General features: G+C 47.9%; 1 protein-coding gene across 2 annotated transcripts in view; it reads left to right on the forward strand.

Annotated features, from left to right (window-relative positions):
- Nucleotides 1–20,743, forward strand: part of LOC147100171 (uncharacterized) — a 42,229-nt gene extending 21,486 nt beyond the window's left edge. Inside the window, exons 4-6 of one of the 2 annotated variants that reach the window (XM_085968935.1) lie at nt 13,828–13,932; nt 18,425–18,523; nt 18,673–20,743. In XM_085968935.1, the coding sequence (XP_085825061.1) occupies nt 13,828–13,932; nt 18,425–18,523; nt 18,673–19,761 (1,293 nt within the window). In that variant the 3' untranslated portion in view covers nt 19,762–20,743. The remainder of the gene's footprint in view (nt 1–13,827; nt 13,933–18,424; nt 18,524–18,672) is intronic. The other variant, XM_085968936.1, reaches the window with a different exon arrangement.
- Nucleotides 20,744–21,518: the final 775 nt, after the last annotated feature.

Consider the following 21,518-nt stretch of genomic DNA (forward strand, 5'->3'; position numbering starts at 1 on the left):
CTGCCCATCTTAACAATAAAAGTATGCACAGAGTCCTGCCTGACACCCGGCCAGATAGACAGCCTGGCCGGCGAGCAGGACCAGGAATTTGTGGCAGGAGGTCACAGCCGGGAACCCGTGGGAACAGTCCCCGGCAGTTAGTGGAGGGGCCTAGCCACGATTGAGAGTGGGGAATCTGGCTGTGATCGTGGGGAGGGGGGAAAGGCAGTAGATGCAATCGGGTGGGGGTAACCTGCACAAGGGGGGCCCCCCGAGGCTTCCTTGTGAGGCCCTGGAGCACTCCTGCTCCACAAGGAAACCTTAAATATACTAAAAACATACCTTATGGGCCTCTTCTGGGCCAGGTTCCTGCTCCCAGCAGGTTTTTACCCAATGGATTGGACTACAAGCTCCAGACAGATTTATTGGACATTGATGAGTTAAATGATCAGTGCTCGGTACCAGCAGGGATATGTAAACAGCAGATACTGCACACAACAGTATGAGCAAGAGCAGATAGGTTACAAGGAAGTAGATCTGACAAAATGGAGATGTTTTTGGCAATGTTAGATTGAAGAAAATAGCAAGAGCAGGGCCATAGATTTAAAATATTTGGCAAAAGAAATAGAGAGGAAATGAGGAAAAACATTTTCACACAGAGGGTTGGTTAGGCCTGGATTGCACTGCCTGAAAGGGTGGTGGAAGCAGATTCCATAGGAACTTTGAAAGGCCAATTGGACATGTACTTGAAGAGGACTAATTTGGAGGGTAGTTGGGGAAAAGTTGGGTAGTGGGACTAAATTGGAGAGCTCATTCAAAGAGCCGGCACAGACATAATGGGCCAAATGGTTTCCTGTGCTGTAAGATTCTATGATTCTAATCCGGAGCAATGGATTTTGCACAATATTGCAGCAGAGCCACTCGCACAGGCCTGTTGTGAACTATAGGAATGATTTTAATACCCAAACCCTCATTAAGGTTGGAAATTAAAATTCTGGATTCCTATTGATAGGCGTGATTAACTGGTGGTTAATAGAGTTAACTGGAAGCTCACAACATTGCAACACCTACAGGTAGTGCAGGAAATAAATCCATTAATTCTAGGGTTCATCACTTCGAGCAATGCTACAATAAACAGATCAGAATGACTAAGATCATATTTTGTCAACAGCCTGAGTGAAGTGTAGCAGTGGTTGAAAAGCACTTAACTCTTGGCTTGCCAGAGATCAGTAACCAGTATCGACGTTGACATTAAGTGAATGGGCATAACAGTGGCAGATGGAGTTCATTGTGAGATCATCCACTTTGGACCAAAGAAAGATAGATCAGGGTGTTTTCTAAATGGTGAGAAGCTGGGAACTGTGAAGGAGCGGAGAGATTTAGGGGTCCAAGTATAGAAATCACTAAAAGCTGGTGGACAGGTACAAAAAATAATTGGACAGGTACAAAAAATAATTAAACAGGCTAATGGAATGTTGGTCTTTATCTCCAGGGGCTGGAATACAAAGGAGAGGAAGTGAAGCTTCAGTTGTACAGAGCCCTGGTTAGACCCCATCTGGACACTGCGTTCAGCTCTGCGCCCCGCCCCTCAGGAAGGATAGACTGGCCCTGGAGGGGGTGCAGCACAGATTCACCAGAATGATACCGGGGCTGAAAGGGTTAAATTCTGAGGACAGTTTACGTAGACTAGGCTTGCATTTCCTCCTGTATAGAAGATTAAGGGGTGAGATAATTGAGGTGTTTAAGATGATTAAAGGATTTAATAGGCCAGATAAAGAGAAACTATTTCCTCTGGTGAGGGAGTCCAGAACAAGGGGCAGAACCTTAAAATTAGAGCCAGGCCGTTCGGGGGTGATGTCAGGAAGCACGTCTTCACACAAAGGGTCGTGGAAATCTGGAACTCTTCCCCCCCCAAAAAGCTGTTGAAGCTGGGGATTGTGTCTGTGGGGGAGAGGGCGTGTGTGGCACGGGAGGGTTGTTTCTGGGGTGGGGGGGTGGTGCGGGAGGGTTGTGTCTGTGGGGGAGGGGGTTGTGTGTGGCGCGGGAGGGTTGTTTCTGGGGTGGGGTGGGGGGTGTTGGTGTGGGAGGGTTGTGTCGGGGGGGGTGTGGGAGGGTGGTTTCTGGGGGGTGGGTGTGTGTGGCGCGGGAGGGTTGTTTCTGGGGTGGGGGGGTGGTGCGGGAGGGTTGTTTCGGGGGGGGGGTGGTGGTGCGGGAGGGTTGTGTCGGGGGGGGGGGGGCTGTGTCCGGGGGGGGGAGGAGGAGGGGGGCAGTGAAAACTGGGCCCCCCAGACACAGCCTCCTGCTGAGAGCTGGCATGGGTTCTGTCTGATCCTTGCTAAGGCCCTAAACAGGCACCCCAGTGAAGGTAACTATTCCCTAATTAGGGGAGGACAGGAAATCGGGTCTCGGACAAGACAGATTGTGGGCCGCAGGCAGTCAATAAGTAGGTGTGGACTGAGACTCGTGAACTGAAGATCAGGTTTAATTAGACACTGGGGAATGTGAGGAGGAAAATCTTTAATTAGATATGCATGACTTGAAATAATGGGAGACATTTGGGAACTGTGGTGTGATGGGAATAGCGGAAGCATGACTAAGTCCTGCAGATGGGAATGAGTATAATATTCAGGAGCTCTGGGTGTTTAGCGAAGAAGATGGTGCAGCCTATTTGTCAGGGACACCTGGGAGGTAAGTGGAGTTGATCCTGTGGGAATGGGGGATGCTACAAATCCAAGCTAAGACTGGGGTTTGCTGTAGACCACTCGATCAGCATAAGGAGGACAGCTTGCTTTTTGAAGAGATAAGGGAACGTAAACAGGAAAGTTATCTTAATTGGAGACTTCAATCAGCCAAATACAAACTGGGAAAAGCCAAGTGGTTTAGGGTTGAGTTTCTGCATGTCGTGCATGGCTGCTTCTGTTACGCTTAGCCTCAGCTCAGTGTGTTGAGGACGCCACAAGTGGAAATGTTCATCCTGATCTGGTATTTGTTAATGACCCAGAAAATGTACAGGATATGGGAAGTTAGAGCACCCTGGGGGGAGGGCAGTGGCTGTAGATAAAGTTTAACATGCTGTGGGAGTCAGTGACACTGAAGACCAGGGCCAGGGACATCGCTTTAAAAGAGAGAACAAGAAAAGCAAATAGATTGGAGGAGGTTGTTCAGCTTGTCTTCTGCGGAAATGTTGAACACCTTTAAAAATATAATAATGCAGAGACAATGCAGGATAAATATATCGCCCAAACCAACAAGCTGTCAGTAAGTGAAATGTGACCCGAAATGGATCAACAAACAAATTAGAAGTGAGATAAAGAGGAAAGGTGGCCTGTACACGTCCTGCAGGGAGCAATGGGAAGAGGCTTAGTGAGATGAATATAAGAAAATGCAGAAACATGTTGCAAGGATGGTCGTGGGGGCCACGGGAGATCTGCAAAAGACGCAGCAGCTGAGGCTGAGTGAACCAGTAAAAATAATTCAGCACCACAAGAGGCAGTCAGACCCGGTGCAGATGGTCAACATTGATGAGCTCAAGATGGTAAATATTCTGAAGGGTTACGCTCTCCGAGAATAGACAAGGAAAGACATAAGCAACATACCCTACCCAAACAGAATGACTTCAACAAAGTTCTAGATAGGCTAAATGGACTCAATTTTCGTCTTTCGGATGAGATGTTAAACCGAGGCTCCGTCTGCTCTTTCAGGTGGATGTAAAAGATCCCGTGGCACTATTTCGAAGAAGAGTTGGGGAGTTATCCCCGGTGTCCTGGCCAATATTTCTCCCTCAACCAACATAACAATAGCATATTATCTGGTCATTTTCACATTGCTGTTTGTGGGAGCTTGCTGTGTGCAAATTGGCTGCCGCGTTTCCCACATTACAACAGTGACTCCACTTCAAAAGAATTTTGTTGGCTGTATAGAGCTTTGAGACGTCCGGTGGTCGTGAAAGGCGCTATATAAATGCAAATCTTTCTTTCAAAGCAAATAAATTCCCAGGGAGAGATGGTATTTATCTCCGAATGGTGAGAGAGACATGAGGGAACAGATTTGTGAGGCACTGACATGAGGGAGTCAGTGGACACTGGGGAGGGAGCAGGATATTGGAAGAAGGCCCAATGTGGTGCCCATGTTCAAAAGGGGGACAAAACAGACATAGGCAACTACAAGCTAACATAGTCATATTCTCATTGCATGTAAAATAATGGAATCGATTATCTTGCTCATCTGTGGAGCAGTGGATTCTGCCAGCATTGATTCAGAGAGGAAGATCCTGTCTGACTAACTCCTCAATGTCTTTGAAGAAGTGGCAACCCAAGTAGATTGTGGGAAGCCCCATGACATGAACCTTGACTTCCGAGAATGACTTTTGAAAGAGTTCCACACCAAATCTATTAATTAAACTCAAAGCTTTACATAGGATTACACCGGATATACGGCACAGAAACAGGCCATTCGGCCCAACCAGTCCATGCCGGTGTTTATGTTCCACTCCAGCCTCCTCCCGTCTTTCCTCATCTAACTTTATCAGCGTAACCCTCGATTCCCTTCTCCCTCATATCCTTATCTAACCGCCCCTTAAATGTATCGATACTATTCGCCTCAACCACTCCCTGTGGTAGCGAGTTCCACATTCTCACCACTCTCTGGGTAAAGAAATTTCTTCTGAATTCCCTATTGGATTTCTTGGTGACTATGTTATATTGATGGCCTCTAGTTTTGCTCTTCCCCACAAGTGGAAACATTCTCTCTCTATCCACTCTATCAAAACCGTTCATGATTTTAAAGACCTCTATTAGGTCACCCCTCAGCCTTCTCTTTTCAAGTGAAAAGAGACCCAGCCTGTTCATCCTTTCCTGATATGTATACCCTCGCATTTCTGGTATCATCCTTGTAAATCTTCTCTGCACCCTCTCCAGTGCCTCTATAACATGTTTATACCGGTTTGGCATAAAAATAAACCTAAAAAGGTGACTCAACCGTGGATAACGAGGGAAATTAGGGACAGCATAAAATCAAAAAAAAGGGCATATCAACTGGCAAAAAAAAGCACCAGACCGGAAGATTGGGGGCAGTACAGGATACAGCAAAAGAGGACAAAGGGATTAATCAGGAAGGGGAAAATAGAATACGAAAGTAAACTTGCAGCAAACATAAAGACAGACTGCAAAAGCTTTTATCGGTATATCAGGAGGAAAAGACTGGTAAAATCCCAAGTCGGTCCCTTGCAGTCCGATTCGGGAGAATATATAATGGAGAATAAGGAAATGGCAGACCAATTAAACTCATACTTTGGTTCTGTATTCACAAAGGAGGACACAAATAACCTCCCAGGAATATCGACAAACATAGGGACTGATGAGAGGGAGGAGCTGACAGAAATTAGTATCTCTAGGGATATGGTGTTGGGTAAGTTGAGGGGACTGAAGGCCGACAAATCCCCGGGGCCTGATAAACTACATCCTAGGGTACTTAAGGAGGTGGCCCTGGAGATAGCAGATGCTCTAAGGATCATCTTCCGGAACTCCATTGACTCGGGAACAGTACCCGTGGATTGGAGGGTAGCTAATGTTACCCCAATATTTAAAAAGGGGGGTAGAGAGAAAGCAGGGAATTATAGACCAGTAAGCCTTACATCGGTTGTGGGCAAAATGCTAGAGTCCATTATTAAGGATAAAATAGCGGAGCACTTGACAAATGGGGAAAGGATCGGACAGAGTCAACATGGATTTACAAAGGGTAAATCGTGTTTGACTAATCTGCTGGAATTTTTTGAGGAAGTAACTGGTAAAATAGATGGGGGAGAGCCAGTGGATGTGGTGTACCTTGACTTCCAGAAAGCCTTCGATAAGGTTCCACACAAAAGATTATCATGCAAAATTAAGGCTCATGGGATTGGGGGCAAAGTATTAACGTGGATAGAGAACTGGCTGGCGGATAGAAAACAGAGAGTTGGAATAAACGGCTCGTTTTCGGAGTGGCAGGCAGTGACCAGCGGGGTGCCGCAAGGATCTGTCCTGGGACCCCAGCTGTTCACAATATATATAAATGATCTGGATCAGGGAATTGGATGCAATATTTCCAAATTCGCTGACGACACTAAACTAGGAGGAGGGGTGGGCTCTGATGAGGATGTCAGGAGGCTACAGTGCGATTTGGACAGGTTGGGGGAATGGGCGGATACGTGGCAGATGCACTATAATGTGGATAAATGCGAGGTTATCCACTTTGGGGGTAAAAACAGGAGGGTGGATTATTATCTAAATGGCAATAGATTGGGAGATGGGGAAGTGCAGAGGGACCTGGGTGTTCTTGTGCACCAGTCACTGAAGGAGAGCATGCAGGTGCAACAGGCGATTAAGAAGGCAAATGGTATGTTGGCCTTCATATCAAGGGGGTTCGAGTATAGGAATAGGGATACCTTACTACAGCTGTACAAGGTGCTGGTGAGACCGCATCTGGAGTATTGTGTACAGTTTTGGTCGCCCCATCTGCGGAAGGATGTTCTTGCCATGGAAAGAGTGCAGCGGCGATTCACCAGGCTGATACCTGGAATGGCGGGAATGACCTACGAGGAGAGATTGAATAGTTTGGGCTTGTACTCACTGGAGTTTAGAAGATTGAGAGGGGATCTCATCGAAACATATAAAATTATGGCAGGCCTGGACAGGCTGAATTCAGAGAGAATGTTTCCAATGGCAGGGGAGCACAGAACCAGGGGCCACAGTCTAAAAATAGCGGGCAAATCATTTAAAACAGAGATGAGGAAGAATTTCTTCACTCAAAGAGTGGTGAGCCTGTGGAATTCCCTGCCACAGAGGGCTGTGAAGGCTAATTCAATAAATATTTTCAAGAGAGAATTGGATATATTTCTGAAGGCTAAGGGGATTAAGGGTTACGGAGAAAAGGCGGGGACGGGGTACTGAACTGGTAAGATCAGCTATGATCTCAGACGAAGATCAGCCATGATCTCATTGAATGGCGGAGCAGGCTCGAAGGGCCGAATGGCCTACTCCTGTTCCTATCTCTATGAAATATCCTTTTTATAATACGGTGACCAGAACTGTACGCAGTACTCCAAGTGTGGCCTAACCAAGGTTCGATACAGGTTTAGCATAACTTCACTACTTTTTAATTCTATCCCTCTAGAAATAAACCTGAGTACCTGGTTTGCTGTTTTTATGGCCTTGTTAACCTGTGTCGATACTTTTAGGGATTTATATATTTGTACTCCGAGATCCCTTTGCTCCTCTACCCCATTTGGATTCTTATTTTCCAAGTAATATGTGACCTCCCTATTTTTCTTACCAAAATGTAATACCTCACATTTATCTGTGTTGAATTTCATTTGCCAATTATATGCCCATTCTGCAAGTTTATTAATGTCTTCAGCAATTTGTTACAGTCTTCCTCAGTGTTGACTATCCTCCCCCCAATTTGGTGTCGTCCGCAAATTTAGAAATTGTGTTTTTGATTCCAAAGTCTAAATCGTTAATATAAATTGTGAACAGCAGTGGTCCCAGCACTGATCCTTGTGGGACCCCACTACCCACCTTCTGCCACTGTGAATCGCTACCCTTTACCCCGACTCTCTGCTTTCTGTCTTGAAGCCAGCCAGCTATCCATTCTGCTAATTGTCCCCTGACTCCGCATTGCCTGACCTTATTCATTAGCCTATTATGTCCTATAAGAAATAAGAGCAGGAGTAGGCTATACAGCCCCTCGAGTCTGCTCCGCCATTCAATAAGATCATGGCTGATCATCGACCTCAACTCCACTTTCCCGCCCGATCTCCATATCCCTTGATTCCCCTAGAGTCCAAAAATCTATCGATCTCTGTCTTGAATATACTCAACGACTCAGCATGCACAGCCCTCTGGGGCAGAGAATTCCAAAGATTCACCACCCTCTGAGTGAAGAAATTCCTCCTCATCTCAGTCTTAAATGGCCGACCCCTTATCCTGAGACTATGTCCCCTAGTTCTAGACACTCCAAACAGGGGAAACCGCCTCCCTGCATCCACCTGTCAATCCCCCTCAGAATCTTGTATGTTTCAATGAGATCACCTCTCATTCTTCTAAACTCCAGAGAGTATATCGAAGGCCTTTTGAAAATCTAAATAAATTACATGTACTGCATTACCCTTGTCTACTCTCTCAGTTACCTCTTCAAAAAATTCAATTAGGTTGGTTAAGCAAGACTTTCCCTTTTGAAATCCATGCTGACTATTTATTATTATATTTTTGGTTTCTAGTTGTTCTTCCATTTTCTCCTTTAGTAGGGATTCCATTATTTTTCCTACCACTGATGTTAAGCTGACTGGCCTATAGTTCCCTGGACATGTTCTAGCTCCCTTCTTAAATATCGGTATTACGTTAGCTATCCGCCAGTCCTCTGGCACTACACCTTTTTCTAACAAATTACTAAATATGTGTAGTAATGCCTTTGCTATCTCTTCCCTAGATTCTTTTAAAATGTGCGGATGTAATCCGTCCGGACCAGGGGTTTTATCCTCTGAGCTCCACTAGTTTAGTTAATATATCTCCTCGTTTTATTTTAAATGCAGTTATAGCATTACTAATCTCATCATTTTTTAAAAATTCATTGATGGGATGTGGGCGTCGCTGGCTAGGCCTGCATTTAGTGCCCATCCCTAATTGCCCTTGAGAAGATGGTGGTGAGCCGCCTTGAACCGCTGCAGTCCATATGGTGTAGGTACATACACAATGCTGTTAGGAAGGGAGTTCTAGGATTTTGGCCCAGCGACAGTGAAGGAACGGCGATACAGGTCCAAGTCAGGATGGTGTGTGGCTTGGAGGGGAACTTGTAGGTGGTGATGTTCCTATGCGTCTGCTGCCCTTGTCCTTCTAAGTGGTAGAGGTCGCGGGTTTGGAAGGTGCTGTTGAAGGAGCTTTGGCGAGTTGCTGCAGTGCATCTTGTAGATGGTACACACTGCAGCCACAGTGCCCCGGTGGTGGAGGGAGTGCATGTTTAAGGTGGTGGATGGAGTGCCAATCAAGCGGGCTGCTTTATCCTGAATGGTGTCGAGCTTCTTGAGTGTTGTTGGAGCTGCACTCATCCAGGCAAGTGGAGAGTATTCCATCACACTCCTGACTTGTGCCTTGTAGATGGTGGAAAGGCTTTGGGGAGTCAGGAGGTGAGACACTCGCCGCAGAATTCCCAGCCTCTGGCCTGCTCTTGTAGCCACAGTATTTATATGGCTGGTCCAGTTCAGTTTCTGATCAATGGTAACCCCCAGGATGTTGATAGTGGGGGATTCAGCGATGGTAATGCCATTGAATGTCAAGGGAAGATGGTTAGAGTCTCGCTTGTTGGAGATGGTCATTGCCTGGCGCTTGTGTGGTGCGAATGTTACATCCGATGTCATCTCCACCTGTTCTATCTGGGGATTCAGAGTGAACCCTGGGAATAGATAAGAAATTGGATGACGTGTAAGAAACGAGTATTGGTTAGAGGAGTTATGTTAGATGAGGGAAATAGTGGCTTGGTGGTGGCAACATTCCTGTTGCTAATTTACAGAAATGACTTGGATTCAAAAATTCAATGCCAAGTAGTCAGATTCGCAGATGATACCAAACTAGGAGGGACAGTGGATTGGGAGGAGGCAGCTGAGAAACACTGGAATGAGTTGGACAAGATATGTGAGTGGTCAGAATGACAGATGTAATTTAATGAGGACAAGTGTGACTTGCTACACATAGGAAGGAACAATAGACAACACACGTACTCTGGTGTTGAAGGAGCTAAGGATGAAGTTGACATGAGACTTTGGAGTCTTGACTCAACACTCAACCTGTCCACCCAATGCAGCAGTGTTGAACTACTGAGTTCAAACAGTGGAATACAAGTCAGCAAACTTTACAGGACTCTGGTCAGACCCAACCTGAGCACTGTGTCCAGCTCTGGTCAGACCCAACCTGAGCACTGCGTCCAGTTCTGGTCAGACCCACCTTGAGCACTGTGTCCAGTTCTGGTCAGACCCACCTTGAGCACTGTGTCCAGTTCTGGTCAGACCCACCTTGAGCACTGTGTCCAGTTCTGGTCAAACCCACCTTGAGCACTGTGTCCAGTTCTGGTCAGACCCAACCTGAGCACTGTGTCCAGCTCTGGTCAGACCCAACCTGAGCACTGCGTCCAGTTCTGGTCAGACCCACCTTGAGCACTGTGTCCAGTTCTGGTCAGTCCCACCTTGAGCACTGTGTCCAGTTCTAGTCAGTCCCACCTTGAGCACTGTGTCCAGTTCTGGTCAGACCCACCTTGAGCACTGTGTCCAGTTCTGGTCAGACCCACCTTGAGCACTGTGTCCAGTTCTGGCCACACCTCTATTCCCTGCATGTTTTTTCTCTCAAATCCATGGATCAAATGGATTTAACATTGGGGCAGAAATTACGTTCCCTACGAGTGTGTACGCGCTGTGTACTCACCCGTAGGGCCAACGGAAATGCTGGTTTCAGGCATGCACTGGAGACCCTCTGCCCGCAGAAAACACTTACAATTCTTGCACCTGGTAAAAGCGCATGGCCTGCTTTTACCAGGATAAGAGTTGAAAAAAGTTTTTAAAAATTCCACTGATTTATCATTTAAAAATACTTTAAAGAAAGGTAAGTTTAACTTTAATTATTTTTTTCAAAAAATACATTTTTTGTTTAAAATACTTAATTTATGTAATTTAAAGTCATTTTAAAAATGTGATTTAAAAAAAAAATGTATTTAAAGTTTTGGGGGTGATTTCCATGTCAAATGTATGAAGGGAGATTCCCTTCTTTGATTGGCTCCCCATGGCCCACGTGATCCCAGGGACGCTGCGAACCGCCTGCGCCGCTGAGATACGTGGGCCCTGCACACTGGCAGTTTGGAGAGGCCCAGGATCGGAAGTGTGTGCCTCCCGGGAGCCCTCCGCCCGCGGGAGGCCTGCGAACGGAATTTCTGGGCCATGATTTGCTGAAGAACCAGGGGGAGATGAGGACAATGTTTTTAAACACTCCTGTGTTACCTCTGGACTAGACTACCCCAATGTGCTCCTGGCGTGGCCATGCAGCTTAAAGAGAACATTGCCTACAATCCTCCGAGATCTCTGCGCTCCTCCAATTCTGGCCTCTTGCGCATCCCCGATTTTAATTGCTCCACCATTGGCGGCCGTGCCTTCAGCTGCTGAGGCCCTAAGCTCCGGAATTCCCTCCCTAAACACCAGCATGCACCTGTTGGGCTGAATGGCCTGTTTCTGTGCTGTAAATTCTATGTAAGACTGTCATTTCATACAGTTTGGGGGTGGGCTTCGGAGTCGGGAGGAGGCACTGCTCAGTATGGCCACGGTGGAAGTGGTGAATAAGGAGCTTGTTGGGGCAGTGAGAGGGGGATCAGGGTGCACCGCGCTAGGGAAGGGGGTGAGCAGTCTAACAGCAGAGGCACAGAAGTAGAAGGAAGAGGGAGATTCAAGCGTGGTTAGCAGTGGGGGAGCTCCAGAGGGAAATGAAAGAGGAATCGTGAGTGGAGTGAGCACAGGCTGTGGGCTGGAAGAGGAAGTTGTAGTAATAGAGCAAACAGTGGGCAGTTTCCGGGGTGTCAAGTTGGGGGCATGGGAGAAGAAAGGGGATGGATGAGCTCGGGGAGCTGGAGAGGAGCCAGTGCTGGCCATCCACTTGGGAACAGAGACAGGGATGGGTCAGAGCAGAAGGGCCCATTGCAGGCCCTTGGCAGGAACAGTGGATTCATGAGCAAAGTTAGACGGGGAAATGAAGGGCTTTTAATTGTGGCAGATTCAATGGTTTTATAAAAAGCAAAAAACGGCGGATGCTGGAAATTTGAAATAGAGAGAATGCTGGAAACACTCAGCAGGTCAGGCAGTGTGTGTGGAGAGAGCAGAGCAGTTCATGTTTCAGGACTGGACCCTTCATCAGATCAGAATAAATTACAGATGCACAGCATTCAAAAGGAACAAGACAAAGGGAATGAGTGGAGGAGAAAAGAGGAGGGACGACATTGATTCTGTTTCTTGTGTCTGTGTCAGTGTGTGTTTCCTCCCCCTTGTTCCCAAGACACCCAGACCGGCTCGACCCCGGTACCAACACCCAGACCGGCTCGACCCCGGTACCAACACCCAGACCGGCTCGACCCCGGTACCAACACCCAGACCGGCTCGACCCCGGTACCAACACCCAGACCGGCTCGACCCCGGTACCAACACCCAGACCGGCTCGACCCCGGTACCAACACCCAGACCGGCTCGACCCCGGTACCAACACCCAGACCGGCTCGAACCCGGTACCAACACCCAGACCGGCTCGACCCCGGTACCAACACCCAGACCGGCTCGACCCCGGTACCAACACCCAGACCGGCTCGACCCCGGTACCAACACCCAGACCAGCTCGAACCCGGTACCAACACCCAGACCGGCTCGACCCCGGTACCAACACCCAGACCGGCTCGAACCCGGTACCAACACCCAGACCGGCTCGACCCCGGTACCAACACCCAGACCGGCTCGACCCCGGTACCAACACCCAGACCGGCTCGACCCCGGTACCAACACCCAGACCGGCTCGAACCCGGTACCAACACCCAGACCGGCTCGAACCCGGTACCAACACCCAGACCGGCTCGAACCCGGTACCAACACCCAGACCGGCTCGACCCCGGTACCAACACCCAGACCGGCTCGAACCCGGTACCAACACCCAGACCGGCTCGAACCCGGTACCAACACCCAGACCGGCTCGAACCCGGTACCAACACCCAGACCGGCTCGACCCCGGTACCAACACCCAGACCGGCTCTAACCCGGTACCAACACCCAGACCGGCTCGAACCCGGTACCAACACCCAGACCGGCTCGAACCCGGTACCAACACCCAGACCGGCTCGACCCCGGTACCAACACCCAGACCGGCTCGACCCCGGTACCAACACCCAGACCGGCTCGACCCCGGTACCAACACCCAGACCGGCTCGACCCCGGTACCAACACCCAGACTGGCTCGACTCTGGCCCTGTGTGTGATGGTTAGAGAAGTTAACCATCTAATCTACAGCCTGCATTGAAAGAAGTGCCGGGAATCTCACTGAGGGCTAGAAAATACTAAATGGGAGGGAGAAGATGGGGAAGGAAGAGCTGTGGGGCTCTTTACAGGACAGGTCAAACACGGCAAGAGACGGGCAGGTTAAAGGCCAAATGTTACAGAGGGCAAAACCACCTCCTAATAGACAACTGAAACACTCCGGGGGTTTCCCCGCTCTCCCGCTGTAACTCCGGGGGTTTCCCACTCTCCCGCTGTAACTCCGGGGGTTTCCCACTCTCCCGCTGTAACTCCGGGGGTTTCCCACTCTCCCGCTGTAACTCCGGGGTTTTCCCCGCTGTAACTCCGGAGGTTTCCCCACTCTCCCGCTTAACTCCGGGGGTTTCCTCGCTGTAACTCCGGGGGTTTCCCACTCTCCCGCTGTAACTCCGGGGGTTTCCCCGCTGTAACTCCAGGGGTTTCAGAGTCCGTCCAGGATATCAGCTCCTGTTAACTGCTTCAGTTATGAAGAACTGTCTCCACATTAAGCTGCTCATATTTTGTTCAGTTTTCACGTGCCTATCTTTAGGGAATTCACGGTACAGTTTTGACACATTTTGGTGTATGGGGGCTGCAAACAGGAGTGTGTGGGCTGGTTTGCGCGTCTTCATCTCACTGGCCTTTACAGTTTGCTGTTACTGGAAGTGAGTGTGTTTTTCTGGTAATTTACAGACTGTGACTAACCCCTTGAACCTGAAGTTAAAGCCCAGGACTCGGAGGGGACGAGTGAGAGGGACCGGTACATGAACTGAGCCGCTCCAATTCTTGCTTTGCAGGTACCTGACCTAAAATTTCAAATTAATGATGCCGAGGAAAAGGATTTGTGGCTCAGTGCCCTGAATGAAGCGATCCGGGAAGCCAACAATAAAGAGTTTGATCAGGTGATTGTTTTCGATATCAACATGCTGCGGTATACTAACCAGTGACAGCAGCGGAAACCAGCTTGGGGTGCAGGTATGCTGGGGTACGTCAGATACTGTGGAGCTATGCTGCTGGCTCTGCGCGACCCTCTGTTCAGACTAAGCCGGTTCTTTGTACACCTGCCATAATGTTAATGACAAGATCCACATCTTCCACAACCAAATCATTGTTGGTAAAGTGAAGAATTCAATGTCACAGCCAATTGAGATTGTTATAGACTTCACGTGTCACTGCAGCCGGTGAGAACGGTGCATGACAACATCCTGTGTGACCAAATGCACAGCACCCTCGGTTTCCAACTTCGTTACATGCAGTTCTTACATTGATATGAAAACTGGGAGCCACTACTGTTGGGAACAGTGAGTTAAAGTACAAAATGTGGGTGGGGGACTTCAATGTCCATCACCAAGAGTGGCTCGGTAGCACCACTACTGACCGAGCTGGCCGAGTCCTGAAGGACATAGCTGCCAGTCTGGGCCTGTGACAGATGGTGAGAGAACCAACACGAGGGAAAAACCTACTTGACCTCGTCCTCACCAATCTCCCTGTTGCAGATGCATCTGTCCATGACAGCATTGGTAGCAGTGACCAGCGCACAGTCATTGTGGAGACAAAGTCCTGTCTTCACAATGAGGACACCCTCCGTCGTGTTGTGTGGCACTACCACCGTGTTAAGTGGGATAGATTCAGAACAGATCTAGCAGCTCAAAACTGGGCTTCCATGAGGCGCTGTGGGGCAGCAGCAGAATTGTATTTCACCACAATCTAACCTCATGGCCCGACACATCCCTCACTCTACCATTACCATCAAGCCAGGGGACCAACCCTGGTTCAATAAGGAGTGTAGAACAGCATGCCAGGAGCAACACCAGGCATACCTAAAAATGAGGTGCCAACCTGGAGAAGCTGCAACACAGGACTACATGCATGATAAACAGCAGAAGCAGCATGCCATAGACAGGGGTAAGCAATCCCACAATCAACGGATCAGATCAAAGCTCTGCAGTCCTGCCACATCCAGTTGTGAATGATGGTGGACCATTAAACAACAAACAGGAGGTGGAGGCTCCATGAATATCCCCATCCTCAATGATGGTGGAGCCCAGCATATGAGTGCAAAAGACAAGGCTGAAGCCTTTGCAACCACCTTCAGCCAGAAGTACCGAGTGGATGATCCATATCGGCCTACTCCTGAGGTCTCCACCATCACAGAAGCCAGTCTTCAGCCAATTTGATTCACTCCACGTGATATCAAGAAACGGCTGAGCGCACTGGATACAGCAAAGGCTACAGGCTCTGACAATATCCCGGCTATCGTGCTGAAGACTTGTGCTCCAGAACTAGCCGCGCCTCTAGCCAAGCTGTTCCAGTACAGCTACAACACTGGCATCTATCCGACAATGTGGGAAACTGCCCAGGTATGTCCTGTCCACAAAAAGCAGAACAAATCCAATCTGGCCAATTACCACCCCATCAGTCTACTCTCAATGATCAGCAAAGTGATGGAAACTAATGTAACCCCACTATTGCTAATGTCATCCTACTATGGTAGAGAAAAAACGGGTAATTATAGACCGGTAAGCCTGACATCGGTAGTGGAGAAAATGCTAGAGTCCATTATAAAAGATGTAATAGCAGAGCACTTGGAAAACAGTGACAGGATTGGACAACGTCAACATGGATTTACAAAAGGTAAATCATGCTTGACTAATCTACTGGAATTTTTTGAGGATGTAACTGGTAGAATAGATAAGGGAGAACCAGTGGATGTGGTGTATTTGGACTTTCGATAAGGTCCCGCATTCTTATGTATTAGCATGTAAAGTTAAAGCACATGGGATTGGGGGTAAGGCACTGTCTTGAATAGAGAACTGGTTGGCAGACAGGAAGCAAAGAGTTGGAATAAACAGGTCTTTTTCCGAGTGGCAGGCAGTGACTAGTGGGGTACCACAGGGATCGGTGCTAGGACCCCAGCTATTCACAATATATATAAAAAATCTAGACAAGGGAACTAGATGTAATATCTCCACGTTTGCAGATGACACAAAGCTGGTTGGGTGTGTGTGCTGTGAGGAGGGTGCAGAGAAACTCAGTACGATTTGGACAGTTTGGGTGATTGGGCAGATGCATAGCAAATGCAGTATAATGTGGATAAATGCGAGGTTATCCACTTCGGTGGCAAAAACAGGAAGACAATAGATTGGGAAAAGGGGAAGTGCAACGAGACCTGGGTGTCCTTGTGCACCAGCCGCTGAAGGTAAGCATGCAGGTGCAGCAGGCGGTTAAGAAGGCAAATGGTATGTTGGCCTCTATAGCGAGAGGATTCGAGTACAGGAGCAAGGATGTCTTGCTGCAGTTGTACAGGGCCTTGGTGAGACCACACCTTGAGTATTGTGTGCAGTTTTGGTCGCCTTCTCTGAGGAAGGATGTTCTTGCCATGGAGAGAGTGCAGCGAAGATTCACCAGACTGATGCCTGGGATGGCAGGAATGACGTATGAAGAGAGATTGGGTCGATTAGGCTTATATTCGCTAGAGTTTAGAAGAATGAGAGGGGATCTCATTGAAACTTATAAAATTCTAACAGGACTAGACAGACTAGATGCAGGAAGGATGTTCCCGATGGCGGGGGAGTCCAGAACCAGGGGTCACAGTCTAAGGATAAGGGGTAAGCCATTTAGGACTGAGATGAGGAGGAATTTCTTCACCCAGAGAGTGGTGAACCTGTGGAATTCTCTGCCACACAGGGCAGTTGAGGCCAATTCATTAAATATATTCAAGAAGGAGTTGGATATATTTCTTGAGGCTAAAGGGATCAAGGGATATGGGGAGAAAGCAGGGACAGGGTACTGAATTTGGATGATCAGCCATGATATTAAATGGCGGAGCGGGCTCGAGGCCTACTCCTGCTCCTATCTTCTATGTTTCTATGTGTCATCAACAGTGTTCTCAAGTGGCACTTAATTACCAATAACCTGCTCACTGATGCCCAGTTTGGATTCCGCCAAGACCACTCGGCACCCGACCTCATTACAGCCTTGGTCCAAGCATGGACAAAGGAGCTGAATTCCAGAGGTAAGATGAGAGTGACTGCCCTTGACATCAAGGCAGCATTTGACCGAGTGTGGCATCAAAGCGTCCCGGTAAAACTGAAGTCAATGGGAATCGGGGGGGAAAACTCTCCACTAGCTGGAGTCATACCTAGCACAAATGAAGATTGTTGTGGTGGTTGGAGGTCAATCATCACAGCCCCAGGACATCGCTGCAGGAGTTCCTCAGCGCAGTGTCCTAGGCCCAATCATCTTCAGTTGCTTCATCAATGACCTTCCCTTCAACATAAAGTCCGAAATGGGGATGTTCGCTGATGATTGCACAGTGTTCAGTGCCATTCACATCTCCTCAGATAATGAAGCAGTCCATGCTCGTTGCAACAAGACCTGGACGACGTTCAGGCTTGGGCTGATAAGTGGCAAGTAACATTAGTGCCAGGCAATGACTATCTCCAACAAGCGAGAGTCTAACCACCATCCCTTGACATTCAGTGGCATTACCATCACCGAATCCCTCACCATCAACATCCTGGGGGTCACCATTGACCAGAAACTTAACTGGACCAGCCACATAAATACTGTGGCAACAAGAGCAGGTCAGAGGCTAGGTATTCTGCAGCGAGTGTCTCACCTCCTGACTCCCCAAAGCCTTTCCACCATCTACAAGGCACAAGTGAGGAGTGTGATGGAATACTTTCCACTGGCCTGGATGAGTGCAGTTCCAGCAACACTCAAGAAGCTCGACATCATCCAGGACAAAGCAGCCCGCTTGATTGGCACCCCATCCACCACCTTAAACATTCACTCCCTCCACCACCGGCGTACTGTGGCTGCAGTGTGTATCATCTACAAGATGCACTGCAGCAACTCGCCAAGGCTTCTTTGGCAACACCTCCCAAACCCGCGACCTCTTCCACCTCGAAGGACAAGGGCAGCAGGCGCATGGGAACACCACCCCCCTCCCTGATTTGGAAGTATATTGCCGTTCCTTCATCGTCGCTGGGTCAAAATCCTGGAACTCCCTCCCTAACAGCACTGTGGGAGTACCTTCACCACACGGACTGCAGCGGTTCAAGAAGGCGGCTCACCACCACCTTCTCAAGGGCAATTAGGGATGGGCAATAAATGCTGGCCTTGCCAGCGACACCCACATCCCAGGTACAAATTTTAAAAAATATTTTCAATACTGTGTGCAGCAAAGAATCATAGACCCAAAAGTACGCTGATGCAACAGAGAGCAGTGCACGGAATCCTGACTGGGTTCTCCTTGCCCAGATTCTGGTGACCAGAGGTAGATCAGACGTCGCATCAGTTTGTCAGGAGTGTTCTGCCAACCCCCTGAATACTCGAGCACGGTGTAAATTGACATGCGGTTTAGCTGTTAAGCAGTGCCTTTGTGCCTAGGTTACGGTGGATGAAAAGAACTCTCTGGATCACTTGACACGTAACAGAGTAAAAATAAGCCACACCCGAAGACCACCAACCAGACAGCATCGCAAAGAAGTAAGTCAATCAGATAGAAGCTGTAAAATTAGATATCTCTTGTGTTTTAAACTTGCAGCCAGAGCTGGGCCCTGCCCACCTTCTGTTGTACTGAAATCTCAAGGTTAAAGAACAGCAAGATGCTTTAAAGGTTTCTCTCTATATTCTAGGTTGTCACTGCTGTGTCTGGTGGAATGCAGAGACTAGAACTTGGAGGTCAGACTCTTATCGTTGAAGACTCTACAAGCGAAGAGCAATCGAAGGGAAAAGTTACTAACCTCACCAACAAGAACAGGCCTATCCTCATGCCCAAGATCAAACCCAGTAATGTAAAAGGCAATGATGGGTTAGAGCGAGCGGTCAGTCAGAGCGAGGAGCCACCTACCAAGGAGGGCGAGGAGTCCCTGGTCAAGGAGGGCGAGGAGTCCCTGGTCAAGGAGGGCGAGGAGTCCCTGGTCAAGGAGGGCGAGGAGTCCCTGGTCAAGGAGGGTGAGGAGTCACTGGTCAAGGAGGGTGAGGAGTCACTGGTCAAGGAGGGTGAGGAGTCACTGGTCAAGGAGGGTGAGGAGTCCCTGGTCAAGGAGGGTGAGGAGTCACTGGTCAAGGAGGGTGAGGAGTCACTGGTCAAGGAGGGTGAGGAGTCACTGGTCAAGGAGGGTGAGGAGTCACTGGTCAAGGAGGGTGAGGACGAAGGTCTATCTTGTGCCACAGAAACTGTTTCTGATCGCCTAGAAAAGGAAGGTGAATCTGATCTCCAAACAAAAATATCTTTGGATGCAAATGAAATGGAGAAGCAGCCTTCTGAAATGAACAGTTCCATAAATGGATCAAATCTATCCAGAGTTAAATGTGCTTCCTTGGGAGATATCTTAGAATCCAAGCAAAGAGTAATGAGGAAACAATTTGACGCTTATTATGCTAACCTAAACAACGAGAAAGTGGAAAAAATGGAAGATGAAATAGCTTTGGAGCTAAAAGTAACAGAGGAACTTCTCCAACATGTGTCTGAGGTCTGGAGTCCAGGTAATGAAGCAGTTGGTGAGCAACATCTTCAAAGCAACGTCACACAAGGCAGCTGGTCGACCAGGAGTGCTGTGCGCTTGCTGAATGAAGCCGTGGCTAAATGGTCGGAGGCTGACAAAGTCTTGCAGGAACTTAAAAGTTTAAAGGAATTATGCAAGAAATCCGAGGCTCTCACCTTGGAGGAAAGAGAGAGACGTAAAAACCTGTTGACTGTCTATAGAAGAAGTGTGCCTTAGCTTGATTGTGTAACGTACAGGAATGGCGATACAAACTGCGTGCTTGGTAAGTTGCAATCTAAGAATCTTGGACCAGGCCTTTTGTGTTGTTGAATTTGTTTGGAGGAGGTTGTTTTTGGTGTTGTAAGTGAGAGTGTTTTGCACAGGTGGCTGAGCTCCTTTACAATGAAGGAGCAGATTTTTGAAAAAAACGAAGCGGGCATGTGGTGTTGAGCTGAGAATTTGCGATCCCACGCTGGTTATCCCAGTCAGTCACCAACTTGACCACGAAGGAAGTTTAAACATTTTGCACGTGCTCAGTATTCACCTTTTAGCTAACAAGAGCTTCCGGAGAGTTCCTGCTCCTGTCTTGCTTTGATTGTTATTTTCAAGCCTCTGGCTTTTCTGCTGTATTTTTACACTGTTGTTCAGAGTAAGTGCAGGGGATAGTGAACTCGTACTGTATGCAGCAAGTATGTCTTTAAATTGGCCAGCTGTAAACTGAAGGTGGTTGCAGTAGGTTTCTGAAGGTGGTATTGCCAGTGCAGCGCAGAGAATGTTAGTGCTTGCGTCACTTATCTTGTGAAGGAGACAGGCTACAATGTCCAGTCCTGTCCACTATTAGAAGGAAATTAAGTGCGATGTTATGTAATCATTGAAATGTGAATGTAGAATCGCTGATTTGTATTCTCAGTCAGTATTTGAGTGGCTGCAAGTATTCACTGTGTTTAAATTAACTGCATTGTCCAAATACGATGTTTGTACTTCTGTGAACTCCAATTAAAATAATTTTTACTGCCAGTATTAATATTTATGCAAAAAACTGATGACTTTGCCTTAGTATATACCCAGTGGAATGTTTTTATATATCCTGCCTATTAACACTGGCTTATTGCTTTATTTATACTTTAACCATGTTTATATTTTTCTGTAATAAGGGAGTCATGCCATGGAATAGTATGAAGCACTTCACAATAAAACGACATTCTATTCACCTACAAAATCAACTTGTGTTACTTGAATTGAACGCACTGATTTAAGAATTTTAATCGCTTCAATGTGGCTGGGAATTGATGCAAATTATTAAATCTTCAGTCATTTGGTTTTGTTCCCCTTCAAGCACCTCACTGTCGCCTGTCCCCCTTGTACATGCCCTGGCCAGAGAAGTTTCAATTGGTTGTCTAATGTCGGTTTATTCCTGGTTACAAATGTCTGTAAACTAATTGTTGAAACAGTTGTGTTCCCACAAGCTTGCATCCTCTGGGTCAGAAAACCAAAGCTGTCCTCTCAGTTTTCGCTGTATTTTTATGGGAGAGGGATGTCACCTGCTATTGTTAATTGATCACTTGGCATCCCTCGCAGGTCTGGTGAACTCCAGGTACAAAGCGAAGCTCCCGGTACTCTGTCCCAGTAATGTAGCTTATCCCCAACCTCACAACCCACGAGTGCAAATGTTTTCACAAACCTCCCTCGTCCCTCTTGACCTAAATTCCTCCTGCCCCTTTCTCTGTCTCACTGTCTGGCCTCTTGCTTTCATTCTTCACACCAACAGCTCCATCCACACCCACATCCATGACTGTACTGCATTCAAAGACTCGCTAGTTCATCGTCTCCCTCACAAAGTACCTCGAACAGTTCTACCCTCACCCTCTGCCTATGTAAAATTATCTTCCCAGCTCCCTCACCAGTGCCCCTCTAACTCTGTTACTCTGAGCTAAATGGGATAGATTCAGAACAGATCTAGCAGCTCAAAACTGGGCATCCATGAGGCGCTGTGG

Source organism: Somniosus microcephalus, chromosome 27, assembly GCF_052327205.1.
Source record: "Somniosus microcephalus isolate GS21.2 chromosome 27, FLI_Smic_1.0, whole genome shotgun sequence".
In the NCBI taxonomy this organism is placed as follows: Eukaryota; Metazoa; Chordata; class Chondrichthyes; order Squaliformes; family Somniosidae; genus Somniosus; species Somniosus microcephalus.